Source organism: Rhinolophus ferrumequinum (genome assembly GCF_004115265.2).
Source record: "Rhinolophus ferrumequinum isolate MPI-CBG mRhiFer1 chromosome 15 unlocalized genomic scaffold, mRhiFer1_v1.p scaffold_54_arrow_ctg1_1, whole genome shotgun sequence".
Lineage (NCBI taxonomy): Eukaryota > Metazoa > Chordata > Mammalia > Chiroptera > Rhinolophidae > Rhinolophus > Rhinolophus ferrumequinum.
In genome coordinates this window covers 7,899,901-7,926,837 of record NW_022680357.1, presented here as the reverse complement: position 1 = coordinate 7,926,837, position 26,937 = coordinate 7,899,901, and the positions used below count along the sequence as shown (strand labels likewise).

General features: G+C 46.2%; 1 protein-coding gene across 32 annotated transcripts in view; it reads right to left on the bottom strand.

Moving 5' to 3' along the window:
- The window catches only part of RBFOX1 (RNA binding fox-1 homolog 1), a 1,406,067-nt gene that overhangs the window by 329,876 nt on the left and 1,049,254 nt on the right, over positions 1-26,937 (bottom strand). For 2 of the 32 annotated variants that reach the window (XM_033101486.1, XM_033101478.1), the window contains exon 1: positions 12,578-12,912. The exons of 27 other annotated variants lie outside the window; for them this stretch is intronic. In XM_033101486.1, coding sequence (XP_032957377.1) covers positions 12,578-12,664 — 87 coding nt within the window. In that variant the 5' untranslated portion in view covers positions 12,665-12,912. Of the gene's footprint in view, positions 1-12,577; positions 12,913-26,937 lie in introns of those variants that run through there. 3 more of the 32 variants (XM_033101482.1, XM_033101487.1, XM_033101464.1) reach the window with 3 other exon arrangements.

Genomic DNA, 26,937 nt, shown 5'->3' with positions numbered 1-26,937 from the left:
TATCCAACCCCCTTTTCCCAGGACTGGGCAACAATATTCCGCATGGGCTCCAAGTCCATGGGCATCTGGGACACAGTTCATGGATTCAAAGGCTGAGAGATAGCCCAGCCTGGATTCAGCAGACACTTGCTGGGAACCTGGAGCTGGACTGGAGACCCACAGAGGCTGGTGGTCTTCGTAGCTAAGGGACTGTGGTACAACAGCCGACAGCAGGATTTCTATCCTTGGCGTGGTTGACATCTTGAGCCAGATAATTATGGTCAATTCTGAATAGTTCTGGTTTTCCTATGCATTGTAGGGTCCCAGGAGCAACCCCCCTCCAGCTGTGACAACTAAAAATGTCTCCAGACAGAGCCCAAATGCCCCTACCGGACACAGTCACTGCTGGCCTGGAACCACTCACCTGGAGAGAGTGTCCACAACGTCTGCCACCCAAAGGTCCCTAGGCCTGCCCTACCTCTGGAACTTCCCTTCGCGTCATTTTTTTCTTTTCTCCTCTTTTGAATCCAAGAGTTTCTGTGCACTCAATTGTTTATGCATTAAAACTCCAAAAAATTGTAAAAATATAAACAACTCCCCCAGCTTATTTTCATTAAGCCAGCCAGGATTGGGTTCTGTTCCTTCAACCAAAGGGATCTTAACAAAAACCCACGTTCAAGAATCATCTATTATTTCTTTTCTCCTTCCCTGACCCTCCTCTCCATTCCCTTCCCTTTTCTTTCTGACTCTCACCACCACCACCACCACCACCACACTCTTGAGCATCAGGTGACCCAGCTTATCTTTGGTTTCTTGATATTCAAGATGGTGGACATCACCCGTTGTCTTCCAACCCAGTGTAAGTCAAACAGTCCTCAATTCAACTTATTTCTGATACCCGAACAGATGTGAACACATGAAAGACGCAGACATTCTTGGGCCATATGGGACACTGGAATAATAACCACGATGTGTCAGTGACAAGGCCCTACAAAGTAAACCAAGATGGCAGAGGGACAGTCACCTAACCAGGGAGGGTAGGGGGTTTGGTTACATTAGCGATCAGGTAATTACAGCAAACGCCAGCACGCAGGGAAGTTGGAGGCCAGGAGGCAGAGATGTTACCAAACACATGCCCTGTCCATCCCCAGAGGAAACTACCAAATACTCCTTATCGAGACTCTGACTCTCTGGAACCACATGCAGAGAGCATCATACACTCAAACGCCACAACTGTTTGGACAGATAAGAATCCCATAGGCTCTGCATTACCCACGGCGGGGAAGGCTTTTCATCCATCCCCAGGCCACCCTGTCACCATGCAGCAAGTGGGATCTCCGGTCCCTTACAATGCAGACAGGGGCAGAATGCGGCAGCTGATGACTGGCGTTCTGTGTGATGAGTGAACGCATCCAACATCTGCTCAGCTCCTGCTCAAATCTTAGGCCCTCTGGCAGGCGGCACCAAGTCCCCCAGCTAAGTCACAATGGGGACTGCCTGCCAAAATGCCAGGTGTGAAACAAGCCCTACCTCATTAGAGCCCAGAAGCCCCCACCCAAATTCCTGGAAAAGGCTCCAGGCAAACACAGACTGCCCGCTCAGCCAGTCTCGATGAAGCCCAAGAGCCACCTTGTTAAGATGGTCATGGAGAGGCCATGTCAATTGCACATTTTCTGTCAAAACCTCGCAGGTAGTGGGCACCTCGGTGTGTCTACCTCTCACCAGAACAAATGCAGGGCTGGTGAAGGGAGAAATCACACACCGCCAGAGTAACAATAGAAGACATCACTTGTAAGCTGTCCACAGCCCCTGGAGTAACTGACATATTTGACAGAGAATGTGTGTTGGTAACGTTGCTTGATTTGTGTTTAAAAAGAAAATGGAAAGTGTTATTTCCAGGGGGTTCAGACATTGATAACCAAAAAGAAGCTCTTGTACACAAAGCCACAAGGACCATGTCCCAGCAGTCCCCTCCTCACCCTCTGTCACTGCCCCACCTCCGGTTTTGATCTTCTCCCCAGGAACCAGGCTCCACGGGGGAAGGGGACCTTCTGGAGGAGAAGTGCTAGACAGAAAGCTGATCAGAAATGACAGCAGCACAAAACCGTGTTAGCCTTCTGCTCAGAAAAGGTGCAAAAGGGAAGAGACAAGGCTGTTCTCCCCCGGAGGACGGCGAAACGGCACCGAAACCACACAGAGCCATTTGGGCCGGTGAACCAGGGCTCTGGAGCCTGGCTGCCTGTGTGGGGCCCCAGGCCGACCCGTTCCCAGCGCTGAGAGCTGGGGCCGGTGTTCTGCTCGGCTGAGCCTCAGTTCCCTTGTAAATGTAGTCTTTCCAGTGTGGTTTAGAGCAGTAGGAACAGTCCACGGAAATGTACCCAAGGGAATGACGAGCAGCGGTCGCACTAATAGAAATACTAATAATACATTATCATATAATTAAATAATTATATCATAAGTATCCTAATACAACAACCTAATAATGTAAATCTTATACAACTTTTGCTATATAATATTATATAACATATAATGGTGTGTACCATTATATATGTCCTAATTATTATATTACATGTTATATATAGCTATTGTACAATTATTCACATTATATGTAATAAATGTTTCATTTATGTGTCATTATTTAATCCATAATATATCATTATATAATTACCTATAATAGTATAATTCGAAATTATTATTTAATTATATATAATATGTATTTTATACATGTATTATTATGTATAATGCATATTACACATACATAACATACAATATTTAATAATTACGTAGAACTCATTATATTATTACTCTTATTTCTCTCCTTCATTGAGCCCTCACTATACTCCATTGCAAGTTGCTTCGAAGTAGTAACTCATCTGAGCCTTACAAGCGGCTCTGGTATTGTCCCCATCCAATGGAGGAGGACACTAAAGCACGGCTTTAGGTATTTTTAATGCACCCATTTTACAGATTGGAAAACTGCAGCACAGAGTGGTCTCGGAACTTTCCCAAGGAGGCACAGCTGAGATGCTGACCTGGCAGGTGGGCTCGAGGGCTCAGCCAACATGCAACACTGGCTCCCATAAACACGTATAGCAAACACTCAGTGCTGCCTCTGCTGTTGGTTTGGTGTCGGTGTTACCTGTGGTGGGTCGCAGTGTGCTTGGAAACACACTTGCTGACATGTCTACTGAGCATTTTCATGTGCCAGGCAGGCACTGGGATACGGACTTAATACGCTTCGCTTCCTTTAACGCCCGTCCAACCGGGTACACGCTGCCCAGAGACAGTAGGCACATTGCCAAAGGTCACAGGGAGTGAGCGGTGCCCGAGGTCACACAGGTGTTGGCAGGAGATGACCCCAGTCACCTGCGCCAGAGCCCGCATCCCTCGCTTACCCTCTTCACCTGCTTATTCCTCTCCACAGTACAATACTTCTAATTAGCTACTGGAGGTGGGACACCTTACACACAGCCTGATAACACAGCCAATGTCTGAAAACAAGCAGCTGCTCTTGCTTTTATTGTGACGAAATGCGACAAGCCCAGTAGGCATTGTCTTCCAAGAAAATGACGGAAGTAGGCATTTACGACACTGTCTGTTCCGAGGGCAGATCCCTTGCCCCTTTTAAACCTCAACAAAGCCCATGCACTGGTCATCCACACCAGTTCCCACGTCCACTTGTTCCCTGGAAGCCCAGGATTGCCGGGGAGGCACACAGTTCCCTGGGTCCTGCTCGCTGCGACACTGAGGAAGAAGAGCTGGGGTTCAGGGAGAACACCTGCACTGGTGACGAACTGCCCAGATTCTGATCAGTAGCAGGACTCATGAGCACCTGGACGGAGGAGGTCCTCCGAGTGGCTCGGAACTGTGTTTTTCCCCGAAGGCTCCCCACAAGCTGCCCAGGGCCAATCGGCAGTCTTGAGCTCACACAACCTCCCTGTCACGGAGAACTGACAGATGGAAGCTATTCTTATTATTTAACATTTATTAAGCTCTCACGGTGTCCCAGGAGCTGCATGGAACAGGGGTGTGGGTGGTCCCAAAGACTCTATCCCCATAAGGCTGTGGCCACATGGAGGGAAGGGGATGGGTATCTCTTTCCCCCTTCAAAGCCCACCCTCTCCCACGTCCTACTCAGCTTCAGTTCCAGCCCCAGATGTCCTGCTGGAGCATGTGGACAAAGATTGGGAACAGGATGCCACATGACTGAGACCTGCCATGCTCCTTGGGAGTGCTGAGCAGCCCCAGTTGCCCAGGCTATTGACTTAGGGAGTGTGACAGATGTGGCTTGGCTACCACCCAGGACCACAGGCTAAGGATGTGAAACCCCATCCCTCTCTCCTTCATCACACTCCCCGATTGCACCCCATTCTGTCCAGCAGCACCAAAACTGTGCACCTGATCATTTCCAGGAATCTCCGCTGAGAGTGGGAACAGAGAGCTGCAAACCTGTCCACCGACTCCCAAACCTGGAGCATCTTCATAGGAATGAGAAACCGCAGCAACCCGGGATCTCGTGAAGAAACCATGACAACAGCAACGGTGGCCAACCGTTACAAAGTCCCTACAATCAGCACACGCTGCTCTCAGTGCTTCACGAATATCATCTCATCAAATCCTCAGGGACCCCACCTGAAGTGGGTGGGACCGTTCCCGCTGTCAAGTTGAGACAAGGGGAGCTCAGAGAGGTGATGCCCCATAGCATGCAGGGGCCATGATGCCGACTCGGATTGGTCAAGTGGAACAGCCAGCCCTTGGCATTACGTGATGCTGCCTGAATAATGGCCTGGCTGTGGTGCAAAGGCCCCGGCTGTGGTCATGTTTGAGCTCTTTTATTCCTGACATTGACTTTGGGAGGCAAGGCCTATGGGATATTACTCCCATTTTATAGATGAGGAAGTGGAGGCTCAGCGAGGTCACCAAGAGAGGTTCATGGCCAGACTCAGGTTTCCCTGGTCTAAATCCTGCGCACTAAATTCTCTGGTCAAAATCCTTAACTGTGCTGCCTCATGAAATAAGCAGAAATAGCCCTTCAGAGAGTGGTTTGTGAGAATACTGTGGAATGGACAGGCTGATGGCCTCCTTGGTCTTCAAATCCTCTCCACATCTAAGAGCCAATGTGGATTAGAGGGTGGATGAAAAGGTGACAGCTGAGGGGGCCACATTTAACCACAGCAGGAATGTGCTGGACCCTGATGCAAGGTAGGACCGGGCAGAGCTGGCTACTGCGCTGTCATCCTTCCCCCTTAAAACAAAACAAAACAAAACAAAACAAAAAAAACACACACAATGAGGGGGGAAAAAAAACAAACCACCCTTTGTCCCCTGGAAAATGCCAGAAACTGTCATCTGGGAAGGATGGAGAACCTGTCTATGGAAAGCCATCCTCCTGGGATTGTAGAAAAACCCATCTTGATGAAGAGTCAGATCGGGTGGGGTGAGTGCAGTAGATTCTGTAGATTTCTACCTTCAAGCAGGTATTTCTAACTCCTGGCTCTGCTGGCATATCCTTACCTCTGTGGACAGAGACTGGGGTCTTAGTCATCTCAGTGTCTCCAGAGCTTAGGAGAGAACCTAACACAGAACCCGTGATCGATAAATAATTCTTGTCACGAAGAAATACATTTTGTAATTCCTCTGCCTCTTCCGTTTACAAGCCTGAGGAGCTGAAGTTAGAATCTGGGTGCTGCAGAAAGCAACAGTCCCAGCTGCCCAGAAGAAAAGGCCTTTGGAGTATCGGGTTCAAGGTTTCTGGACACCTCTTAGGGTTCAGAAGTCAAGCAAGCAGACATGCGGGCTGCTTTCATGCTGGTGGGATGCGTGTGTGCTCGGTCTATCTTTAGACAGGAGGGAAACACAAACAGGGGTGAGTGTCTCCATCATAAATCAGCTGCGAAAAGCACTTACCCAAAACAACCTTTAAAAGACAGGGAGGAGGCTCTGCTTCACCACCAGAGGCTCAGATTGCTGAACACCAGAGCAGCAGAGTGGAGTGTGAAATCCACAAGCCTCTTCAGCCCAGCCTGGCCCAGGCCCACGTATTATAAAAAGCATACTTGCTGATATAGCATGCCTTTAAAATGATCAAAATGACAGATGGCTGCTGCAGAAACACATCCTTTTTATAGGGCTGATATTCATCAGACGAGATTGACAGTGTCCCTTTAATCTTTTAATTAAAAGAAGTGCATTGCTATAAAGCAGAACAGAATCTCTTGATTTTATATTTATTTATGGATGGCTTGCCAATGCAATGAGAAGTGATGTGTTTGCCTGCTCTGAGAAACCCAGTCCTGCCTCAATTATGGTGTTACTGGATGTCCTTCTCAGACTGTCTCTACCTTAAGGTGTCCTCCCCTGTAATAGAGTGAAAAACATCCCAAACATAACCCTGGTGGGAGACACTACTAATTAACTAGGGTGGGAGGACGTTGACTGAAATGGCCATAGCTGCCTTAGAGGACGAATGGAGAGGCAGATGCAGTAGGTGATAGTCAACTGCCTGGTGAATACGATCACTGGCAAAAAGCAGTCAGGATAAGTAAGATGAGAAACCCACCACTTTCTTCCCTGGGGAGGGTGTGTGCAGGGTTTGGGGGAGAAGAGAAAAACATGTTTGGATGTTTGTAATAGTTTCCACTATTATTATTTGATCACGAGAACCTCATTTTTGCCTACCCAACACCCACTTTTTTAAAAAACAGGATTCATTTTTTTTCTCCACTCAGTGAGAGTGAGGTGGACCCCTACCCTCCAGCTCTATGGTGGACGATCAGAGTCAAGATGATTTGTTTGGGGACGGGCATTGGCTGGCAAGATGAGCCAAGGAGACTGCTATCTGGGATTTCTGCAGAAACAGCTGGGAAAGGGACTTGCTAGGGCAGGTTGGGATGTCAACCTGGAATGGCAGGGGACCATCTTTGTCACTGCTTGGACATGGTGTGCTTGTCAATGAAGATCAAGAAGGGACAGCAACTACAGGGTGGGAGACTGACATGACTTGGGTAACTGGAGCCTCAGAATTCACCTGTGCCTGAAACTGGACATTTTCTTTTCTCCCTCTAAACACTATGAATTAGACTTTTGTCACTCGCAGATAAGAGGGTCCTAAATAAACACGTATCTCCTCTCTGTCGCTGTATCTCTCTCATACTACACAATACAAAATAAACATCGTATATATACGTACGCCAGACCTTTTCCATAGACTAAGAGATAAGCTACGTGTTGACGATGATCGTCTATGTTTCTGACTCATCACCCTCTCCCAGTTTACAGCCTGGTATACAGTAGGTGCTTAATAAGTAACTGCCAGATGAAGAGACGAATTACACTGAAATCTCACAGCCACTTTGCAAAACAGGTACTCCTGCTTTCATTCCGTCGCTAAGAAAACTGCCTTGGCGAGGTTAATTGACAAGCCCAAGGCCACACGCTTAGTAAATGCCAGAGCCAATGTATCAACCTGGGCCTGTTTGACGCCAAACTCTCTTTGGAGAATTTGCCACCTCCCTGACTCTTTAATTCAGTCTGCTGTTGACACGGCCTCTTGGGCAGCACTGAAAAGTCACATAGTGACAAAGATGGAGCAGCCTCAGAGTAAATGACGCCATCAGCATTTCGAGCCGGCGCACATTCTGATTTCTTTCCCAAGCAGCCGACACTCAGAACACGCGAATAACACAGCAGGGTGGCAAGATCAAGATCTGACAATGACTCCACTGGCCACAGAGCAAAACAAGTTCATTTCTTTTAAGTTCCCCCTGAATGTGTCCCAACGATCGGCAAGTTCCCTACATGTTTCTCTACCTCTCCGCAGGGTGGTTCCTCTCAGTCCATCGTGAAAAGCAGCACTTGGTTAATTCCTGGTGTGACTACATATGTGTAGGCAGATGTCTCGTAAAACACACGGCCACATTCAGGGATGGTGATTTCTGCCTCAAAACCCAGGCGGCAGGCGTGCTTATACCACTGCTTTGCCATACACACCAGGGGGGCATTCAGCAGCACCTCGCAGCCACTGCCCGGCTCTGGGAAGTGAACGTTGGAAAGCAGCCTTCCGAGAGCTCACCGGCTCCGAGACAAGGGATGGCGGAGGGTGATCAGGACGCAAATCTAGGGCATTCCGCATTCACCTGTTGAATCATAGAGGGAATCAGAGGAGCCCGTCCCCACGTGGGGCACAGAAATTCAGGGCTTAGGAGAGCCGTTTCTGAGATTCCTCCCAGCCCCTTGGCCCTATGTCTTTTGACTTTGGAGACATATGTTTAAACAATGTCAACTCCCACCGTGCCAATGGGTTGGGAAAGATACTGAAGGTCCATCTCGAGGCGTCCACCCCAGTTCTGAGCTCTGCCGCCGAGGACTTCCTCCTTGGCTGCCCAGTGAGCACCTGCTGATTCCCACAGGCCAACTCCAGTGCCACCTTTCCCTTCGAACCCCCTTCTTCCTGATCTGAAGACACAGCCACCTGTGTTTGCACACGCACTCCTATGGATGCACCTTCTCAGTGGACGGGTGAGGAAGAAGGAAGGCCGTGGTCCTACAGACCCAGTCCCACACTCAGCGCCGCCACTGACATTCCTTGTGACCTTGGGCAAACTACCTTTCTCTTAGGGTCAGTTTCAGGTTCCCCAAACGCAAAAAGAATGTCATAATGTATGACTGTGATTCTTTGTCTGACACCCGGGGCGGGGCGACCTGTGTTTTGAAATTCAATTTTTTGTTTTGTTTTGTTTTCAGAAAGGTATTTCTGTGAAAACACTGATTATGCCATGCCCTTAGCAGGGTCTGGGACAACACTTTGAAATCAAACACAAATATTCCTGCAGAAAATATATGCATATTCACACTAAGTGGGGTAAAGAAAACCCATAAATTGCCACACATCATTTCAGGTAAATTTTCTTCCCGAATGAATTTTTGTGCCAAACTCTTCCCAGAAGCCTCTGATTGTCAGAGCTGTTTGGAATTCAAAATTACAGATAAGGGATGATAGACCAATAGTGTCCAACTTTAGGGTTATTGTGAGAATAACTCGAAATAATATATTAAGTATTTAGCCGTTTCTCTGGCACAGAGTAAGTATTCAGTCATTGTTCCCTATCATTCTTTCCCGCTGCTTTTATTATATTATTACAGTTTTGTGTTTATCTAGTGTTCTCTTACACTGGGCTATATGCCCACAGATGAGTGGCTGTGACGGTCTCTTTGTTTTCCAGTGCCTAGAACGGTGCCTGATACAGATTATGTGGGTAGGGAATGAATAAATAACTAACCAAGTGAGCAAATGCATGGTGAGGTGGGGGTGGCTGCTTACACTGTCCTCCGTCTAGGACCCTGTCTCCTGACCCATTATTTATGATACCTGAGTGAGATGGGGGTGATTTGCCCCAGTATGGAGAATGACTGAGCCATGTGTGGTCTAAGGACTTCTCTGTTGGACAGCTATCTCGAGTGAGGGGTGGCAATCCTGAACTTGCAACCCAGAGCCAACAGTTCATTAGACCTCAACACTAACCAAACAGTTACAATGCCACCATTTGGATTACATCATTTGGCATTGGGCAGCCATGGTCCTTGCCTTGGTAAGTCCCCTCGGTAGCGTCTGGACTCAAGACTGACCTTGACAATTGACTTGTCAGACCTCCTTTGCTCATGGGTGAGACAGCTGATGCATCGCTCAAGGCATTGCTGGAGGTTTAGAAGTAAATAAAGAGGTTCAATGGGAACAGGCATGTGTTCTTTCTACCCCAAAATACCAAGACTAAGGTGCATGCCAAGGGAAGGGAATGATGTTTGGACAATGTACTTGGTGATACTGCTCTTCTCCTCCTCTCCTCTGCTTGTTACAACCCATGAGAAAGTCCACACGGGCTCAGCTCAATCAGCCATAGGCATTCTGGAATTCTTTACATAACTGCAAATAAAAGCTATCCATCTTGCTATGTATTCAACAAGTTTAGACATCAGATGATGGGTTCAAGGAACCCAAAGTGGTCAAGATTCTGGTTTTCCTAGGAAATGGGGGTGGGTCAGTGGCAACTATTGAATCTATTGCTGGAACAAAAGGGTCTGGTGACTCACTTCCTCAGAATTATCAGGAAACACCTCCATTCACTGTCTTTGCAGGATGAGGTGATGCTTTCCTGAATCTTCTTACAATGTCTGGTCAATTATTTTTTTCTTGAACTGAGAAGACAAAACAGAGCAATGCTGCTTTGAATTTTAAAAAGTGGTGCCTGAAAGAATTACAAAAAGGAAGTTCTTCTGCCATAGAACCGTTGGCTCTTGAGGTTGGAAAGACCTTGACAGGAAGCTCATACTCTGACACAACAACCCTCCCACTGGCCAGTGTGGCTCCATTTGCACATCTCCAGTCAAAGGGACCTGGCTACAAATGATAGAGTACACCGACTGTTCTGGATCATTCTACTGTCTTCTGATGACATTACTAAGGTCTGGGTAGCACCTTAATTGCCCATAGGAAAGCCCTTGCATCTTGACAAGTTGAGAAGAAACCCACAAGGTTAAAGAACTGGTAAGGAAGTTGATAGAGGGCGGCTGGTGTCAGTTTTAGCTGACAGGTGTGTGTGCGAGTGTTACAATTTTTCGCTTTGAGTTGCTTTTCTTCCCCTTGCACATTTTACTGTAATGGGGTAATGTGAATTTCATGATGCCAATGGGAAAATACCACGGGCCATCTCAGCACACCAGAAATAAAGCCAGTCTCTCACTGTCCACAGCTTTCAATGTGTTCCACGGGGATAGGAGGGGAAGAAAATGACGCATGTCACAACAGCTGGTCTAGAGGCTCCCAGCCACACTGCTTTCCTCATTACCAAAGGTGTCATTTGGGTAAACAATGTATGACCGGGCTAAGATGTGCAAGTAAAATCACTTGTTTCTTCCCAAAATAACTGGATACCTTTCTCAAACGTCCTGCAAAGGAGGAAGAAATAGGGTCTCCCCAATTTCTCAGCTGACCCATGCATCTTCTCATCTATCACTGGGGTAATACTTCCAGAGTGGCATTTTGTAATGACAGCAACATTCCAGCAAATCGATAGTTATTTAATTCCCAACAAGCTCTAGAGTCCATTAAGCCTGATTACATTCACCCATTTCAGTGGGTGCCGTTATTTTTCGTACACCGGCACTTAATCTATAACAGGAACTTATGAGAACTTTCAAAAGCAATTTCAGCATCAATCAGCATAGAGCGAAGGATACAATTTGCTTGTAATTATTTATAGGACAGGGCCGCAGAGGGTCTGACCAAAGTCCAATGGCCGACCTTCACCCCAAGTTTCTAACAGAAGCAAAAGGCCACTCAATTTGCCATTGAGTCCTCCTTCAAACTCCATGCACACCACACTGACCTGCTTTTTGCCAGGACAGACAGAACAACTGCCACGTTGTCAAGGACCATTTTCCAGGCCGTGCATCTATTTCTCACATACAACACAGAGTCTCCATATTGCGCAACATACATACATCCGGACGACACCACGTTTTGTTATTGTTGAGAATCGCCCCTGGATGTCTCTGATCACCAGGGTTCTTCAAGTTACCAAACGACATTCAAAGAGGGAGTGGAAAAGCTGTCCATCGAGAACCCTCCCCTGAAACTTGAATTAATGAGCTAGGATGTTGCAAAACTTTAAAATATCACAAGGTTGACAGTAAATCGGTTTAGTTTTCCTTTCCTATAGGAACAAAATACAGACTGTATTACAAAGGGATGGTTGTTCTGCAACAGAAAAAGAAAAACAACAACAACAAAAACCATCTGGGTCTCCTGCAATGTTTAGGCTCTGTCACTACTAGTAGGTGTTAGCTTTCCACAGAGAGCTTCAGACATCCACCCAGAATCCAATGCTTGTTTAAAAAGACACACTTTTAGGAAGGGGGAAAAAAAAGGCTGCGATACCTTATTCATAAGAGATTCTCTGCACACAGATGCATAGTCTTAAGGGTAAAACCAACAGACATGTCCATCCCGTGCCCCTCTCTTGCCATCGTTCAGAGATAAAGAGCTGGAAACGGATTCCTAGAATAATCTCTGAACTTCATAAATTCACCACGGATAGACTTTTTCTCTGCCTTAGAGCCACCACTCAACCCAGGTCGGGAAACCTTCTGTGAAAACAGACAAGCCATGTGAAGGAGAACACACGAATGAATGCCTGTTTCATGTTCTTTCTATTCCTTGTGTTACAGCTTTTAACCGAGTCACCTCATGATAGGGTACCCAGCCTCATGATCCGTTCTGGGAGACCAGGTCTCCCCAGAAAGCGGGGAAGGAGAGCAAATCCTTTGCCCCGTGGTCAACCTCCTGAGGCAAAGGCATGAATGTTAAACAGCAGCCAGATCAATACAAGCAAATATAGCTCAACTACACCATTTATTCAGCCATGAGAGATGTCAATAGCCAGATTAGGGTGATCCATCTTTTTGATTTCCTACTGTCTTCCCACTGACTACACGAGGGCTTTTTCCTGTATTAAAAGTGTTTGCTTTCTCAGCCATAAAAATTCCAATTATTACTCTGAGCACTCTGGAGTTAAGTTGCTTGCTGGCAGTGGCCTTGCATTACCTGGATCAGTCCGGGGAAGTAGGGGGCTGCTGGAACAATCATGGGTACTCCATAGGGATGCAGGAGGACTCCTTGAGAAGGCAACATGCTTTACGCGAAGGTATTCCCTCTGCAGCTCAACACATCAAAGGAGGGTGAGGGGAAAATCCATAAACCCAACTTCTTCCGAACTACAAAGCTGAGAGCCAGATCGCTTCTGTCGGGAGCCAAGTGCTCATCACCGCAGAGAAGGGAAAGAAAGAAAATCCGAATCAGCAACTCTTAATGTGAAAGTTTTCTTCCCAGACCTCGAAGAGACACAGCAGCTGCAGAGTTGAAGCTACCAGAATGGAAGGCGCTATTTTTGGGAACAGCTCGCCTGACATGACTAACCAAATACTCTTTTCGTTAATTTAGTTCTCGGAGAGATGGAGCGAGAGACCAAGAGACTGAGAGAGAGGCAGTCAGGCTAAGATCTGGGTTCTTCCTAATGCATTTGGGCAAAAGGCAGGGACAGATGTGCATGGGGTTTTCAGAGAGAAGAAGTGAGAAATGTAAATTGACAGGATTCTCAGCTGCCACTTAAAACTCAGTAGGTCAATGCATCCAGCCTTTGGTTCTGATCAAAAAGAAACTAAGGAAATAGTCTAGTTTCTCTCTTTTTTTTTTTTCTCTCTCTCTCTCTCAATTTAATTTTAAAGAGGCAATTTACGCAAATATTAGGCTGGAGCAAAAGTAATTGCAGTTTTTGCAATTATTTTCCACCTTTTACTTTTGTGTAAAAGTAAACCACAATTACTTTTGCACCAACCTAATATTATAGTACCACTATCGTGTTTCCCTGAAAATAAGACCTAACCGAAAATAAGCCCTAGCATGATTTTTCAGGATGACATCCCCTAAACATAAGCCCTAACGCGTCTTTTGGAGCAAAAATTAATATAACACCTGGTCTATTTTCGGGGAAACACAGTAGCTAATATTTGCAGTATGTGCCATGCACAATGAGCTTAATTATTTCCATGTGTTGTGTAATTTCCTTCTCACAACTCCCCTAAAAAGGTGCTGTTATCAGCTCCAGGTACCAAACGGGAAATGGGGCTCACCCAGTTGAAATGTTTGTTCAGGGCCATACACTTAGAAGACACAGTGCCGGGCTGCAAACAGTTTCTAACCAGGCTGCTTTCATTATAGCATTTCATTCTGTAATAGAACGTCATATGCCTTTTGTGTGTGTGTATTTTTTTTGCTACAAATTCTTTGTCTTTGAGCTTTCACTTGTCATATATTAATGTGCAATATATTAATAAGAGATGTCTCCCTATTCCCGGAGATCAAAGGCACAGCTAACATACTAAAACTACGGATGAGAAATACATTTGAACCAATATTTGAAATCTTCCCAATGCGTGAAAATACCCAATGATTGTTTAAGGTATCTTACAAAGTAACAGGTAAATTCCCATGGGGTTTCGTGAAGTGGAATCATATGGACTTGAGGGTCCCATGATATTAGCTGTGTGATATTCAACAAGTTACTTGGTGTCTCTGAATTTCAATTTCTTCATTTGGAAAACTGAGATCGGAGACCCTGCCTCAAAGGGTTGTGTGACGCAGGAAGTCCTTGGTGTCATGGCGTATAGAACATAAGAGGCTATTAGCCACCCTTATCATATGTTTCCTTTTCTCTTGATGGTTGGTAGGGACACATCTGTGGCTTCAGAATGAAGGTGCAGATAACATGCAAATGGTCCCTCTTCTAATCTTCATACCAGGAAAGCATGTGGGTGTGTTTGGAGAGCAATTTTGAAAGCAATGACGTGACACCCACAAAACAGTCCTCCCAACTTACGCTCAAGGCCCAGGGGTCACTGAAAATCACCTTCAAATCAAACAAACATCTGCTTGCCACATTCCACCTCTAACTCTCAGCAGGACACCGGGTGTATAGATTTTGTGGAAACTGGGAGAGCTTCAGACACCGCAAAGCAAAACATATGCAACTATTGGCTTTTTCTAAATCCAAATGTCAATTCCTCCCCTTTTAGATAGCCAAGGTGTTTTTACACTACACTAATTTTAGTTGCTTGATTTAGCTGCGTAATTACATTTCTAGATAACGACAGCGGACAGCGTTTGGCAGAGGATTCAATTATTTAAGGCTGAATTTTGACCATCTTGACAGGGTTTCTCTGTAATTGATTCTTATGTATCCAAGTGGCCATGTTGTTAAAATTCGGAAAGCTCCAGTGACTGCTGCAAGTTGACCCCTCTTACTTAACAGCCTGATACTGTTTCTAACTTTAGCTTTTGACTCTGACTTTCAACACTGCTCTTCTGAGAAGTTCCCAGCACCACCCTGAGACAGCTTCCCAGGAGGGGAGAACTGTTTGTTACTTTGGTAAGGCCTGGATCCCAGGGAATTATGCCTCTTTAATGTTATAAAGTAGAAAGATCACTGGACCAGGAGGAGGAAACTTAACTCAGTCACAGAGGCCAAAAATGTACACCTTTAGACGCTTTTAGTTCCCTAAACAGAGTAATGGTAACAATAATATCCACTCACATTCTTCAGCAAGAGTGCACCAATGAGCAAAATTGTGGTAGTGTTTTGGAAAGTAGAATTACATAAATACAAAGGATCATTATCTTATAATGCTATGTATCGTTTTGCTTAAAGAACCTGATGATTTCAGTCAGGGAGAAATGAGAAATGTATTATATATGGGAGGTAGATATATACAGCTGGAGAGAAATAAATATATTATATACATATGGGGCATACAGATATACAGTTATATTCTTTGCAGGGGATATTTTCTTTTTTTCTTTCTAAGAACATAATATAAAAACTTGTGCCGCTCCTGAGCTCCTGAGTAAGGAGTATCCTTTTTCCTCCCTCTGAAAATAAAGGGTAATAATTGTTTATGTGATCTTTTTTACTTTGACTGCCAGGAAGCTCAGAACCGAATAAGAGGTTAAACCCTGTCCACTTTGTTGGCCTTTTACGGACTGCATATCTGTGTTCTTGTCTTCCGTCCTTACCACCTCTAGACCTAACTACTTCTACCCACATTTTTCTCCGATTCTGACTTTATCTGTAATTTTTCTTCTTGGATCCACTTCCTGCACTAAAAGGCAGGCACCACATTCTCTGTATCTCTGCTCCCCAGTAGCTGGTGCACGTGGTTCATGGTAAATGGTTGGCCACCCAATGTCTAGTGCACAGTATTAAGTCCATGGCATATTGCGAAAACTGTGAAAATATAGAATAAAAGAGTAAAATAAAGAACAAGGAAGATCATTCTGGTAGTGGCTGAGGGACGTAGGTAGTCCTCAGAACAGGACTGAATTCAACTGAAGGTCCATGTGTCATTATCACTCCTGCCATCACAGACAGCATGGCAAACTTTTCCTTGTAAATGGGCAGATACATATTTTAGGTGCTGTGGACTTTTTTCTCTCTGTGGCAACAACCCCAAACTTTGCCATTGTTGCGTGAAAGCAGCCACAGACAATACGTAAATGAACACTAAAATTTGAATTTCCTATTGCTTTGAGCCGTCATGAAACATTCTTCTTCTGATTTTTGTTTTCAACCACTTAAAAGTGCAAAAACCATTGTTAGCCCGAGGGTCATTCAAAACCAGGCAACGGGGCAGGCTTGGCTCACAGGCCATGGCTTGCTGACCCCGACCTTAGAGCATTATATTTTATCCCGACCTCTGGAAGTCAGGAGTTAACACAATGGCGAATATATATATGCTTTCTGTTCCCTGCTGCCTCTTCATTTGCTTCTTGTCTTTCCTGTCACTTCCTTGGTGCCAGTTCTGTCAATCTTCCTCGTGTTAGGGATTTCCAGCAAGAAACTTATTTTTTCATAGCCAGGCTTTGCTAGTTCAATCTCATCCCTCCTCCCTTTAAAAAAAAAAATTCTCCCATCTTTCTCCACCTTCCATGATGACACACCCTTCTTAGTGATTAACTTCTCTTTTGCTTTCTAGATTAAAGTGGTCCATCTCCCGCTGTCAGACACTTTATCTTCTTCCCCAAAACCTAAGAGCTACCACGTGGTTAACTCTGTCCACCACCAGCCCTTCTGAGTGGCAGCCACCCAACGCTTAAACATTGTGTGAGACAAGGAAAGAGGACAGAAACACAAATGTTGGCTGGAGGTTGGGAGAGGGGAGCATTCAGAGAAGACCAACATTTGCATTTTTTTTCTGTTGGCCAGTAGACCAATTGCAGATCAAATCCTGTCCATAGGTAAGGATGATGATGGTGAAGATGGTAATGATGGTGATTAGTCTGCATCGTGTAAAAAAGAGCCAGCATTTGTAAATGGAGGCACTGCACGTAAAATTTAGATCTATGATATCTCTTGAAAGACTGGGAGATTTAGAAACTTTGGGCCACATTTCCTTGTAGGAACAATCACTGAAGTCTGGGAAGGATGTACCTCATCCACAGATCAGGAGAATCGAGCTCTGTGAGATTGTGTCCATCATTTTTTTTCTTGCTTCCTGAAAATGCCACATGCCAGTTGCTCCTTATCGACCATTAAAACAAAACAAAACAAAATAAAACAAAAACCATAAAGCAGAGTGTTTCTCTGATGGTATTAATTGTACTCTTACCTTTTGGGTATTGACAGTGGTTAACTCCTAATACAGATAACTGCAGATTATTTACTGACGCCTACCACCCACTCCCAGGCCAAGGTGGATGCCAGAAAACCTCCTACATGTTCCAGGCCCTTCAAAATATTCCTCAGCTTTACTTTTCCAGATTCATCCTCCAACACACACTACCCTTCATTCTACAAATCATTCTTTCTGCAGACCACACCTGGCAAATCGCCTGTGCCAAATATATGAATCTAAGTTTCCACACAAACTTGCCTGCTATGCAGGACTGGCCTTCCTTCCTTCCTTCCTTCCTTCCTTCCTCCCTCTCTCCCTCCCTTCTTTCCTTCCTTCCTTCCTTCCTTCCTTCCTTCCTTCCTTCCTTCCTTCCTTCCTTCCTTCCTTCCTCTCTTTCTCCTTTCTTCCTTCTAATTCAACCTTGCTGGATTAAATCAGTGTCACAGTTTCTGCAAAGCCTTCCCCACTACCCCAGGCAGAGCTAACTGCACCATTACCTGTGTTCTGCAACCATTTAGCATTGCATAATAATTCTTTTACGTGTGATGACTCCTTCCAGAAGGCAGACTGTCTCAAATAAAGAAGCATGCTATTCATTCCAGTTCACCCAATGACTAAAATGGTGACTGGACAAATGAAATTTCCCCAAACGTTGCCTGACAGAATGACTGACTGACTGAAGACTTTGGAAGAGTGTGAGTAAAGCTAAGAGGCTGCCAGGGTTTCCAGATAATCCAGTTTTATTTCAAGTGACCTGGGTGTATCTTAGTACAGTGGAAAAACTATGAGTTTCATAGTTGGGGAGGCTGGGTTGGGGTCTTGGCTCTGTCATCTTTTTATGCATTTAATCTAGGACAAGATATTCCGCCCGGAGCCCTGGTCTCCTCAGGGGTAAAATGGGACACCTGTACCTTCTCCCAGGTGTGCTGCTGCCATGCCATGACAGGCTCCGTATGGGTGTCCTGGTACTTGGAAGGTGTTCAAAAAGTGCTCGTTTATTTATATTTGTTTTTCTTTAGAATGTCTCTAATGTCCTCATTGTAAAATTGTTTTCCAATTCTCTCTGTCCTCACGCCAGGCCTGTCTCCTCAACACCCCCAACACCCGACACTGATGCCCTCATTATTTCTGTCCCCCTTACATGACTGCTGCATAAACACCCCATCCTTCAACAAGCAACCACTCCTGGGTCCTCCAGGCAGCCCCCCACCTTCCCCAGCACTCATGACCTACTCATCTAAGGCCCTGAAAGACTAGCAGTGATTTGTCCCACACTGTAAACACCTGGCTGGTGATCACATCCAGGTATGCTCCCACTTTATCTCCTCCACCTTCTCATTAATCATTTGCTTTAAATGTCTTTCTCACAGGACTGAGCATAGAGTAGATGCTCAGTAAGCACTTGAGAATCACCTGTAGTGTCTACAGGATCAAGTGGGAACTCAGAGAGGTTAAGTGACTTGCCCGAGGTTAAACAGCAAAAGGGGTGCTGTGTCAGTTACCAAGAGCCAGTTTTCCCTTCTCCATGGCCCTAATATCTGCTGGGTCATCATGCATGATCTGACCACAGTAGGGCAAAGATCTGAACCAAAATTGATAAACTGCACTCACCAGCAGACATGTATTCTACTCAGATCCAATACAGGTGAGAGCACAGCATGGAAAGGCTTTACCAAGTATGGGTCTCAAAGAGAAATTCCCTGAGATGCTCTGGAATGCTTATGGTCCTCATGGCCAGGACTGACAGATGCGTTCCCGGCAGAGGGGAGGCTGGAAGCATCCCGGAGATTGCCAGGAAGGCAAGATCTTCCACAGGAAAAGCACCCACGATTGTGGGGAGGATATACGGGCCACCGACCGGCTGCTCCTCCAGTGACAGCTGCCTCGTTTGCATCTTCAGCAGAGGACCAGGAAAGTCACACCCTGGCAGGAGAAGCCATGGCCCCGACCTCTTATTGGTTCAGTTGATACGGGTGAATGAGCTGATGCATGGAAAGCTGTTACAAGGATGACAGTACCTAGTAAGCATTTTGTCTCACTGTGGCATTACTATTCCCTGACTGCCTGACACATCTCTTCACCACCCCTGGCCCTGCCTTGCAAAAGCACCATAGCATGTTAGTTAGGTGCTCACAGTAAGACACACTGCTCATATCAAAATCACAGCCCCTACCCGCCCCCCCCATTGCTAGCTGTGTGTTCTTGTGCAAAATACTTAACCTCTCTGTGCCTCAGATTTATTATACGCAAAATAACCATATGATTAGTAACCAAGCATCGTAGGGTGGTCTAAAGATCTGAATAAGAGTAATATGTGGACATGTTTAGCTGAGGGACTGGCTCATGGCAGACTCAGTAAATGGGTGCTGGTGGGTGTGTTCCTGACAGCACCCTTAGCGGCAGCTCTTTTAGATGAACCAGCTTAAACCAGTCCTCCCCCAAACCTGGAGTATCAAAACTCTTCCTCCCTCCAAAGCTAACTGGTTAAAATAGCGCTTACCAACACAGCCTGTGCTGTGCATTCTTGGGTCAGAACGCACCCCCTTCTTCCATGTGCCAAACCAAAACGGAAGACAGGGAAGTGAACCGGCATGTGGGCATGGCTTCCGTAAATGGAAAATACAGTTTCGAAACTAGAATATGAGCACCTCGAACTCAAATGAGGGTTCGTGGGGATGATGAGATCGTGCCTTTGATTCAGGAGTAACCCACAGAATGCCGGACAATAGGCCACTCTGCCCAATCGTAATGCCCCGCCTCCAAAACCGACACTGTGAAGACGCACAGAGAAAATTCCAGTAGGTCTTGTCGTGGGGAGACTGCGGATCACATTGGAAACTGGAACCCCCAGTGGCGGAGGCAGCGCTGCACTCCTCCGCCTTCATGAAGCGCTTCTTGACCTGATTCTCCTCTGGAAGCCAGACTGACCGGCTGAATGAGCAAATCTAAGAACACCAGGCCAGCACATCATCTCTGCTGAGTCCGACAATGCTTCAGGAACTGACCCCTGACCTGCCTGGGGATGAATGGCCACTGGGTTTGAGGATTTGTTGACCTTGCTGGAGGCAAACAAATACTCCCCGGGGACTCTCAGAATGGGGGAAGAATCATCAGCCGCTTCCGCTTCCTAGATGTCCCTGTGTGTCCTCCCGACAGTCTTCTGCTCTCTGTGCTGCAGGCCCTGCAGGAGCTGGCTACAGACACCGCCGGGTTGCACAGTCCCCAGGGTGCAACCTAGGCCTTTCTGCCCAAACGCCGCGCACACCAACTGACCAATCACCGAGCTCTACACGTCCTTTTACCGGTAGAGACTAAGTGCCTAGACTGGCATCTCCCAAAGCGTGCTCTGCCAATAGAGCCCCATGAGGTGCTTCCTTGTAAAAAGAATCCCATGGCTGAAGAAGTGGGAGAAATTCAGTTTGCTGTCTCTCTCCCTCTCTTCGGGATTCATGGCAACTCTTGGCATAGTAAAGCCCCTGAGAGGTCCCACAAGGGAAAAAAAAAGAAAGAAATCTGTTAGAAATCTGTTTGATTTTATTTGTACCAGACATTCTCAGACTTACTCGATGACCAATTGGCCACCCATCTGTCCATCCATCCATCCATCCACCCATCCACCCATCCACCCAGCCAGCCATCCTTCCATCTTCCTATCTGTTTGAATATCTGGCTATTGAGAATTGATCATGTGTTAGTTCTGTGCAAAGTTCTTTATTCCTTCTCCTGTTCCTCTTCTCCTACATCTTCATCAGCATCTTCAGGAGAGTCATCATCACCACCATCACAGTTGCTGCCATTTATTTAATGCTTACTTTGTGCCAGGCACTGTACTAATTTCTTCACCTGTGTTATCATCTCAGTTCAGTTTAGCATCTCTACATACGTAGGAAGTAGAGTCTGTTACATTCACTGCCTCACAGACAGGAACACTGAAAGGTGAAGCTAACTGGGCAAGAAAATATAGCTAGAAAAGGACTGAACTGGACCTTGAATGAGGGCTGCAGAGCTCTGGTTGTTAACCCTCATGACAATACCTTTTTGGGCATGTGACACTCATTTACATACTGTGAGAAATGCTGGCCTGGACTAAACTTAAGCTAAGGGGCCCCCTTATCTCCTGCACCCTCAATCCGCACTCAATCTCAGCCATTCTAAGAGCCACGAGAGGCAAAAGAAGATGAACACGAAGGCAGTCAAGCTAGCTGGACGTGACTTCAAGGCCTTGGGAAGGGCTGGCCTTTGCCACACCCCCACAGAGCCCTCAGAAAGTGGGGAACACCTCCCGAGAAAGGGGAGGCCCAAGGCAGGTGGAAATGAGCGGGTCACGTGGGAACACCAGGAAACAGGATCCAAAAGAGGAGCGGGGCGATCCAGAAGGAGTGCCACAGAGATGGTCCTGCAAAGCTTCAGACCTTTCTATGTATGTGATTCTGAGACATCCCCTCAGCATCCAGGGCTATTGTGGCCTTGGCCGTTTCTCTTCTCAAGATCTCTTCTAGGGGTGAAGTGTTGATGCTGAACTTTTGTTTCTGATGCATGGACCACTCTCAGAATTTTGCCCTCCTCCCAGAAAACTGCACAAAATTTTCCGTATCATTGCAGGGGGTTGACGGTCCTTCTGAAATTCTTCAGTGGACCTTTGAGGGGCCGCTGAATCTCTACCAGATTTTGAAGTATGTAGCGAATATGTGCGGTGTTTCCTAAACAGGCAAGGCATGGCTGGAGTCTGAATCCCTTAGGTAAGGCTCAGGTTAACCATTCAGATGAGTGTCTCTGCATGGAGTCCTGCTGGCACGCTTCCTGGCACTGTGAGTCTGAGGATGTGTAGCTGCCACTCAAAGGATTCTCACCAGAGATTGACCGGCATGGTTGAGGTTGTCAAGACAGTAAGAAGGTCAAATACTGTGAGGAGGTACTAAGACATTCAACATTGTCAAACCGACTCCGACACTAAGAGATCCAAACACATCCTTAGCCTCTCATCCAATAACGAGCAGTCGCCCTAAGAAACGGTCTAGCTTCTCTCCGCTCAAGCTTCACCTCCAACTTCAGGCCAGAGAACAGACACCATCAGACCATCAGCGTGGGTGTTAGGAGGTATGGCAGGGATCCCCTCAAACGCAGCGCTGGGGGCGAATGAAGGCAGGGGGTATGGACTTGTGTCTTCAGAGCCCGTGTCGTCTGGTTTTGCAGATGAGACAGCTTGGGGCGACCCAGAGCCAGGCTGTGCCAAGCTGTGCTGCTGAGCGTCTGACAGGAGGAGACACTGGGCTGAGCACTGCAAATGGTTTCGCCACAATGTCATGGCCAGGCAGCTGGTGGCAACAGAGAGCCTCTGACAGGTGGGCTTTTCAACATCCCAGATTAGCAGTACCCTTCTGGGACTCTCTGGGGACATCAAAAGAAGAACCACCCTGGGTGACCTCATTTCCTTTCTGATTCTTATATTACAATCTATTTTTAAATGTTTTTTTTAAACAGATCATATATACCCTTTACTACTGGCCAGATACCTTCTAACCCATTTATGTATTAACTCATTAATCTTCATCACAACCCTATACAGGCAAGTCCTGTTATTACCCCTGTATTACTCATAGGGAACCTGCAGCACAGAGTGGTTAAGTAACTTGCCCAAGATCACACAGCTTGCAAGTGGTGTACCTGGCTCCTGAGTCAGTCATTCCCCTACTATGCTGCCTCCTCCAGGAAAGACGTGTTTTTTGAAAATTTAGTTCTGCTCGTTTCCAATTAACTAATAAAAAACAAATTTGTTTTAATTTTTATTATAGTAGCGATGTAGCATGTTGGCTAAGAACTCAGATACTGGAGCCATACTAAGCTGAGGTACAAATTCTGGCTCTGACAACTTCTGGCTATGTCATCTTCGGCAAGTTACTTACCCTCTCTGAATCTCAATTGATTCACTTATATATTTGGAGGCCATGACACTGTCCTCACAGGCTGTTGTGGGAAGTACTCTAAGTGATGTACCAAGGCACTTAAAATATTCCTCGGGCTTGAGTCCACTTGAATGTGTGTGAACTGCATTCAAGGTCGTTACGACCCTTGCAGGACCATCTCCATTTACATGGATGTCAGGCATTTAAGCAACTACTCTTGTTCCTAGTTGATGCCAAACATCCCAGTTTCCTGAACCGATAAATCCGCATGTTTGCCTCAGCTAGTGTGAGTTGGGTTTCTATCCCTTGCAATGAATAGCTTCTGGCCTGACTCAGGAGTGATGGTAAGAATAGCAGATACACATATACACATGCATCATCAAGTCATCAAAGACATTTTTTGCTTATTTTTTTAAAGAAACACTTTTATAGAATGTTCTAAGTGCCAAAAACCATTGTAAGCACTTTAATGACTGTAAGTCATTTAATCTTGTAACAATTCTGTGGTCTAGTGCTCACAATAACCCCATTCTACAGATGAGGAAGTGTATGTAACTCAGAGAGTGTACCTCATTCCTGGCTAGTTGACTGGGTGGGCCTTAGCCAAAGCCGGGCCTAATTCCAAATCCTACTTTCTTCCCTCTGCATGCTCTGCATTACCAAGGATATGGATCTATTTGCTAAGTAAGGAATCCTGGAAATCCATGAAGGCGTCTGCACCAATACGCATTATAAACCTTGCATCTATATGGAAATCTCTTCTCAGTGAGTCCTGGAAAAACTGCCTGGGTGATGAACAAGAATCCCAAAATAGCCTTCCAGACAAATCCCACTGCTCCAGAACCATGCCAACACAGACTACGCCATGTCGAAACTACATTCAGACCCAGACACTGAAACTCTGACCTGAAACCAACCTACCACAGTCCACATCTTCTTTTTTAAATAATGTTTCACAGAGAGAGCGGTTTGCCCCTCTGCAAATGTTTATAAGCTTATTGGGCTGGTTGATTTGTAGGTTCTTAGTTTTCTGCACACCCACCTATCATGGATCTGAATTCAACAGGTCAGCATTCCCAAAAATGTTGACTGCGTTTCCCTGCATCTCCCCACCGATGCTGAATAGAGCTCCGTGTGGAAATGAACAGATTCCAGGGTGGCTGTTGTGGGATTACCATCCGGGTACCTCACTTCCTTGGAGACTGGTGGTTGGCCTCACAGATGAATGCTCCTTTTAGGACCAAAATAGAACAAAGGGACAAAAGGGAACTGAAGGATTTAAAATTAGGATAAAAAAAGAAAAAGAAAACTTGGCGCCAGAGTGGCCTTCCTTAACGGCTTAAAACTTACCAGTGATGCCCAACTTTTAGTGTGGTTTATCCCCATATGTTCCCACACTCCCACCGGGACCTAACATTTGCAGGCACTATTTATCATTCTGGCTAGTGGTGTGCTCATCTGCCTACCTCGCTAAGCAGCCCTCGCTGGTATTTTTATAATTACTGGGAGTCTTTTTCATGTTGCACCCTGCCAGAACTTCAGCTCACCACACACCTGTTCTACTCGGAACACATGGAGATGGGGGTGGGTCTACAGTGCAGGGAAGGAGAAGACAGCCTTCCTGCTGCTATGAAAAGCCAAATTGAGAAGAAAAGAGCAGACTGGAAGCCACTAGGTACATTTTTTTTTAAAAGGCTGCATTCTGTGCCACTTTATTATTTAACCAACACTCTCTATGCTCCTTGGAGAGTTGGTTTATTAGAAGGAATGATGCACTGTCGTTTTTTACAAATAGTAATTCATTTAGTCATCCTAATCTGGCAACAAGTTTCATCAACCCCATTTTACAGATGAGAAAACATGGGTGCCAATGGGCACACAAGATGGCAATGGGTAGATGTGAACCAAATTTAAATCCAGGTATTCAAGTGTGGCACTACCCTACACACTGCATTCTGAGCAACATCACCATCATCACCAAACGGCGTCACCACCAGCACTGCCTGCACCACCGTCTCTACCATCACCACTGCCACCACTACCACCAGTACCACCAACACAACCGCCATCATTCCCACCATCACCATTACCTCCACCAGGACACTACCAGCACCAGCACCACCAGCACCACCATCACTACCAACACTACCACCATCACCACCTGCGTGCCTCTACCCCCACTATCACTACCATCACCACCATCACAATCATCACCAACACGACCACCACCACCACCATCATCACCGTCACCACTTCCACCCCTATTATCACCACCACTACCATCACCACCAACCCCACCACCACTACCAGCTCCGTCACCATCTCCATCACCACCACCCCCACTATCAAGGCTAAAAACATTTATTTAGCTCTTTCCACTTGCTGGGGCTGTGCTGGAGGCTATATGCACAATCTTATGCCACACTCATAACAACCCTACCCTCCTGAGCCTGCTACCACCTCTATTTCCCAAATGTAGAAACTTAACTCCCGAGAGGGTACGACACGTGCCCCTGTAGCTGGGCAGAGGCCCCTAAGATTAGTGCTGCTTGTCAGATTCCTGACACTGCAGGAATGCATTTATTCCTGTCCTCCTCCGACTGGAGGGGGCGATGGAGGCATTGCCCACTGGATATTTCATCAGGCTTTCTCTCCACACCTCACCCACCAAATGAGAAGTCAGATGCTACGATGTGAGAGCTGGGGCACAACTTGGTGCAGCAAACTCTGCTACCAAACAATGTGTAAAACCTGCTGATGAGATTTGCGCTCTGGCCAAATAACATCAAGGGAGCTCTGGCCTGAAATATGCTGAAACTGGATTGTAATTTTCTCTGGTGAAGCCCCCACACACCGCAGGTCACTGCCTACTGAGACACTACCCTCCTCACCTCGTCTCTCAGATGTCCCCCTCTAGCGTGTTACATTTGTTCTCTTTTCTGAACACTGGCTTTGGGGGATGGAGAGGTGTCACAAAGAGTATCAGGCTTGTTTTTCAAAACTCTCACTCCCGTCCATCTCTTCTGTCAACTCCTAGTCCAAATGACCGTCATCTCACACCTGAATTATTGCAGTGTTCTCCTACCTGAACCGCTGCTTTCAATCTTGTCCCCCTCCAATCTGTTCTCCACAGAACAGCCAAACTAGTCTTTTTAAAGGCAAAATTCAATTCTATGTCTCCCCTGCTTGAAGCCCGTTAATCTTTTCCCCCTCCTTTTTATTTATTCCTCTTGGAATTAAATCTGACCCCCATATCAGTGCTTCCAAAAACTGTGGATCATGGCCCATCTGCCTCTTCCCCCCCCTTTCCTTCTATTCCAGGCCCCTGGACTTTTCTTACTCCTTTGAAGTCAGCCAGGAATGGGCCAGCCAGGACACACACTCTCTGCCTCAGGAGGAATGGTTTATTCCCCAGCCCCCACCTCTATGCCCTTCTCCTACTTCATGTGAGTTTCAATGTCACCTCCTCAGAGAGAGCTTCCTTCCCCTATATCTACCCGCTACTATTTCCTGTGGATCCCATTCTTTTCTTTCAGAGCATTTATCAAAACTTGCCAGACAAATTTCTCTGGTGATCATTTGCTTGTGACCTGCCATCCCCACAAACTCATAAACTCCATGGAGGAAAATGAAGTTGGTTTCCTCGCCTATGTATTCTCAGTGGCTATCCCACTTTCTCGGGTAGGACAGAGGCTAAATAAATATTTGTTGAATGAATGAGTGAGTGAATTCATTATTAAGCACTTACTTATGTGAGGGGATGAGTGTGATTTAATCATTAGGGATGGCACCTGCTTTGCTGTGGGTGACTCCATCAGTTTCAGACATAGATGAT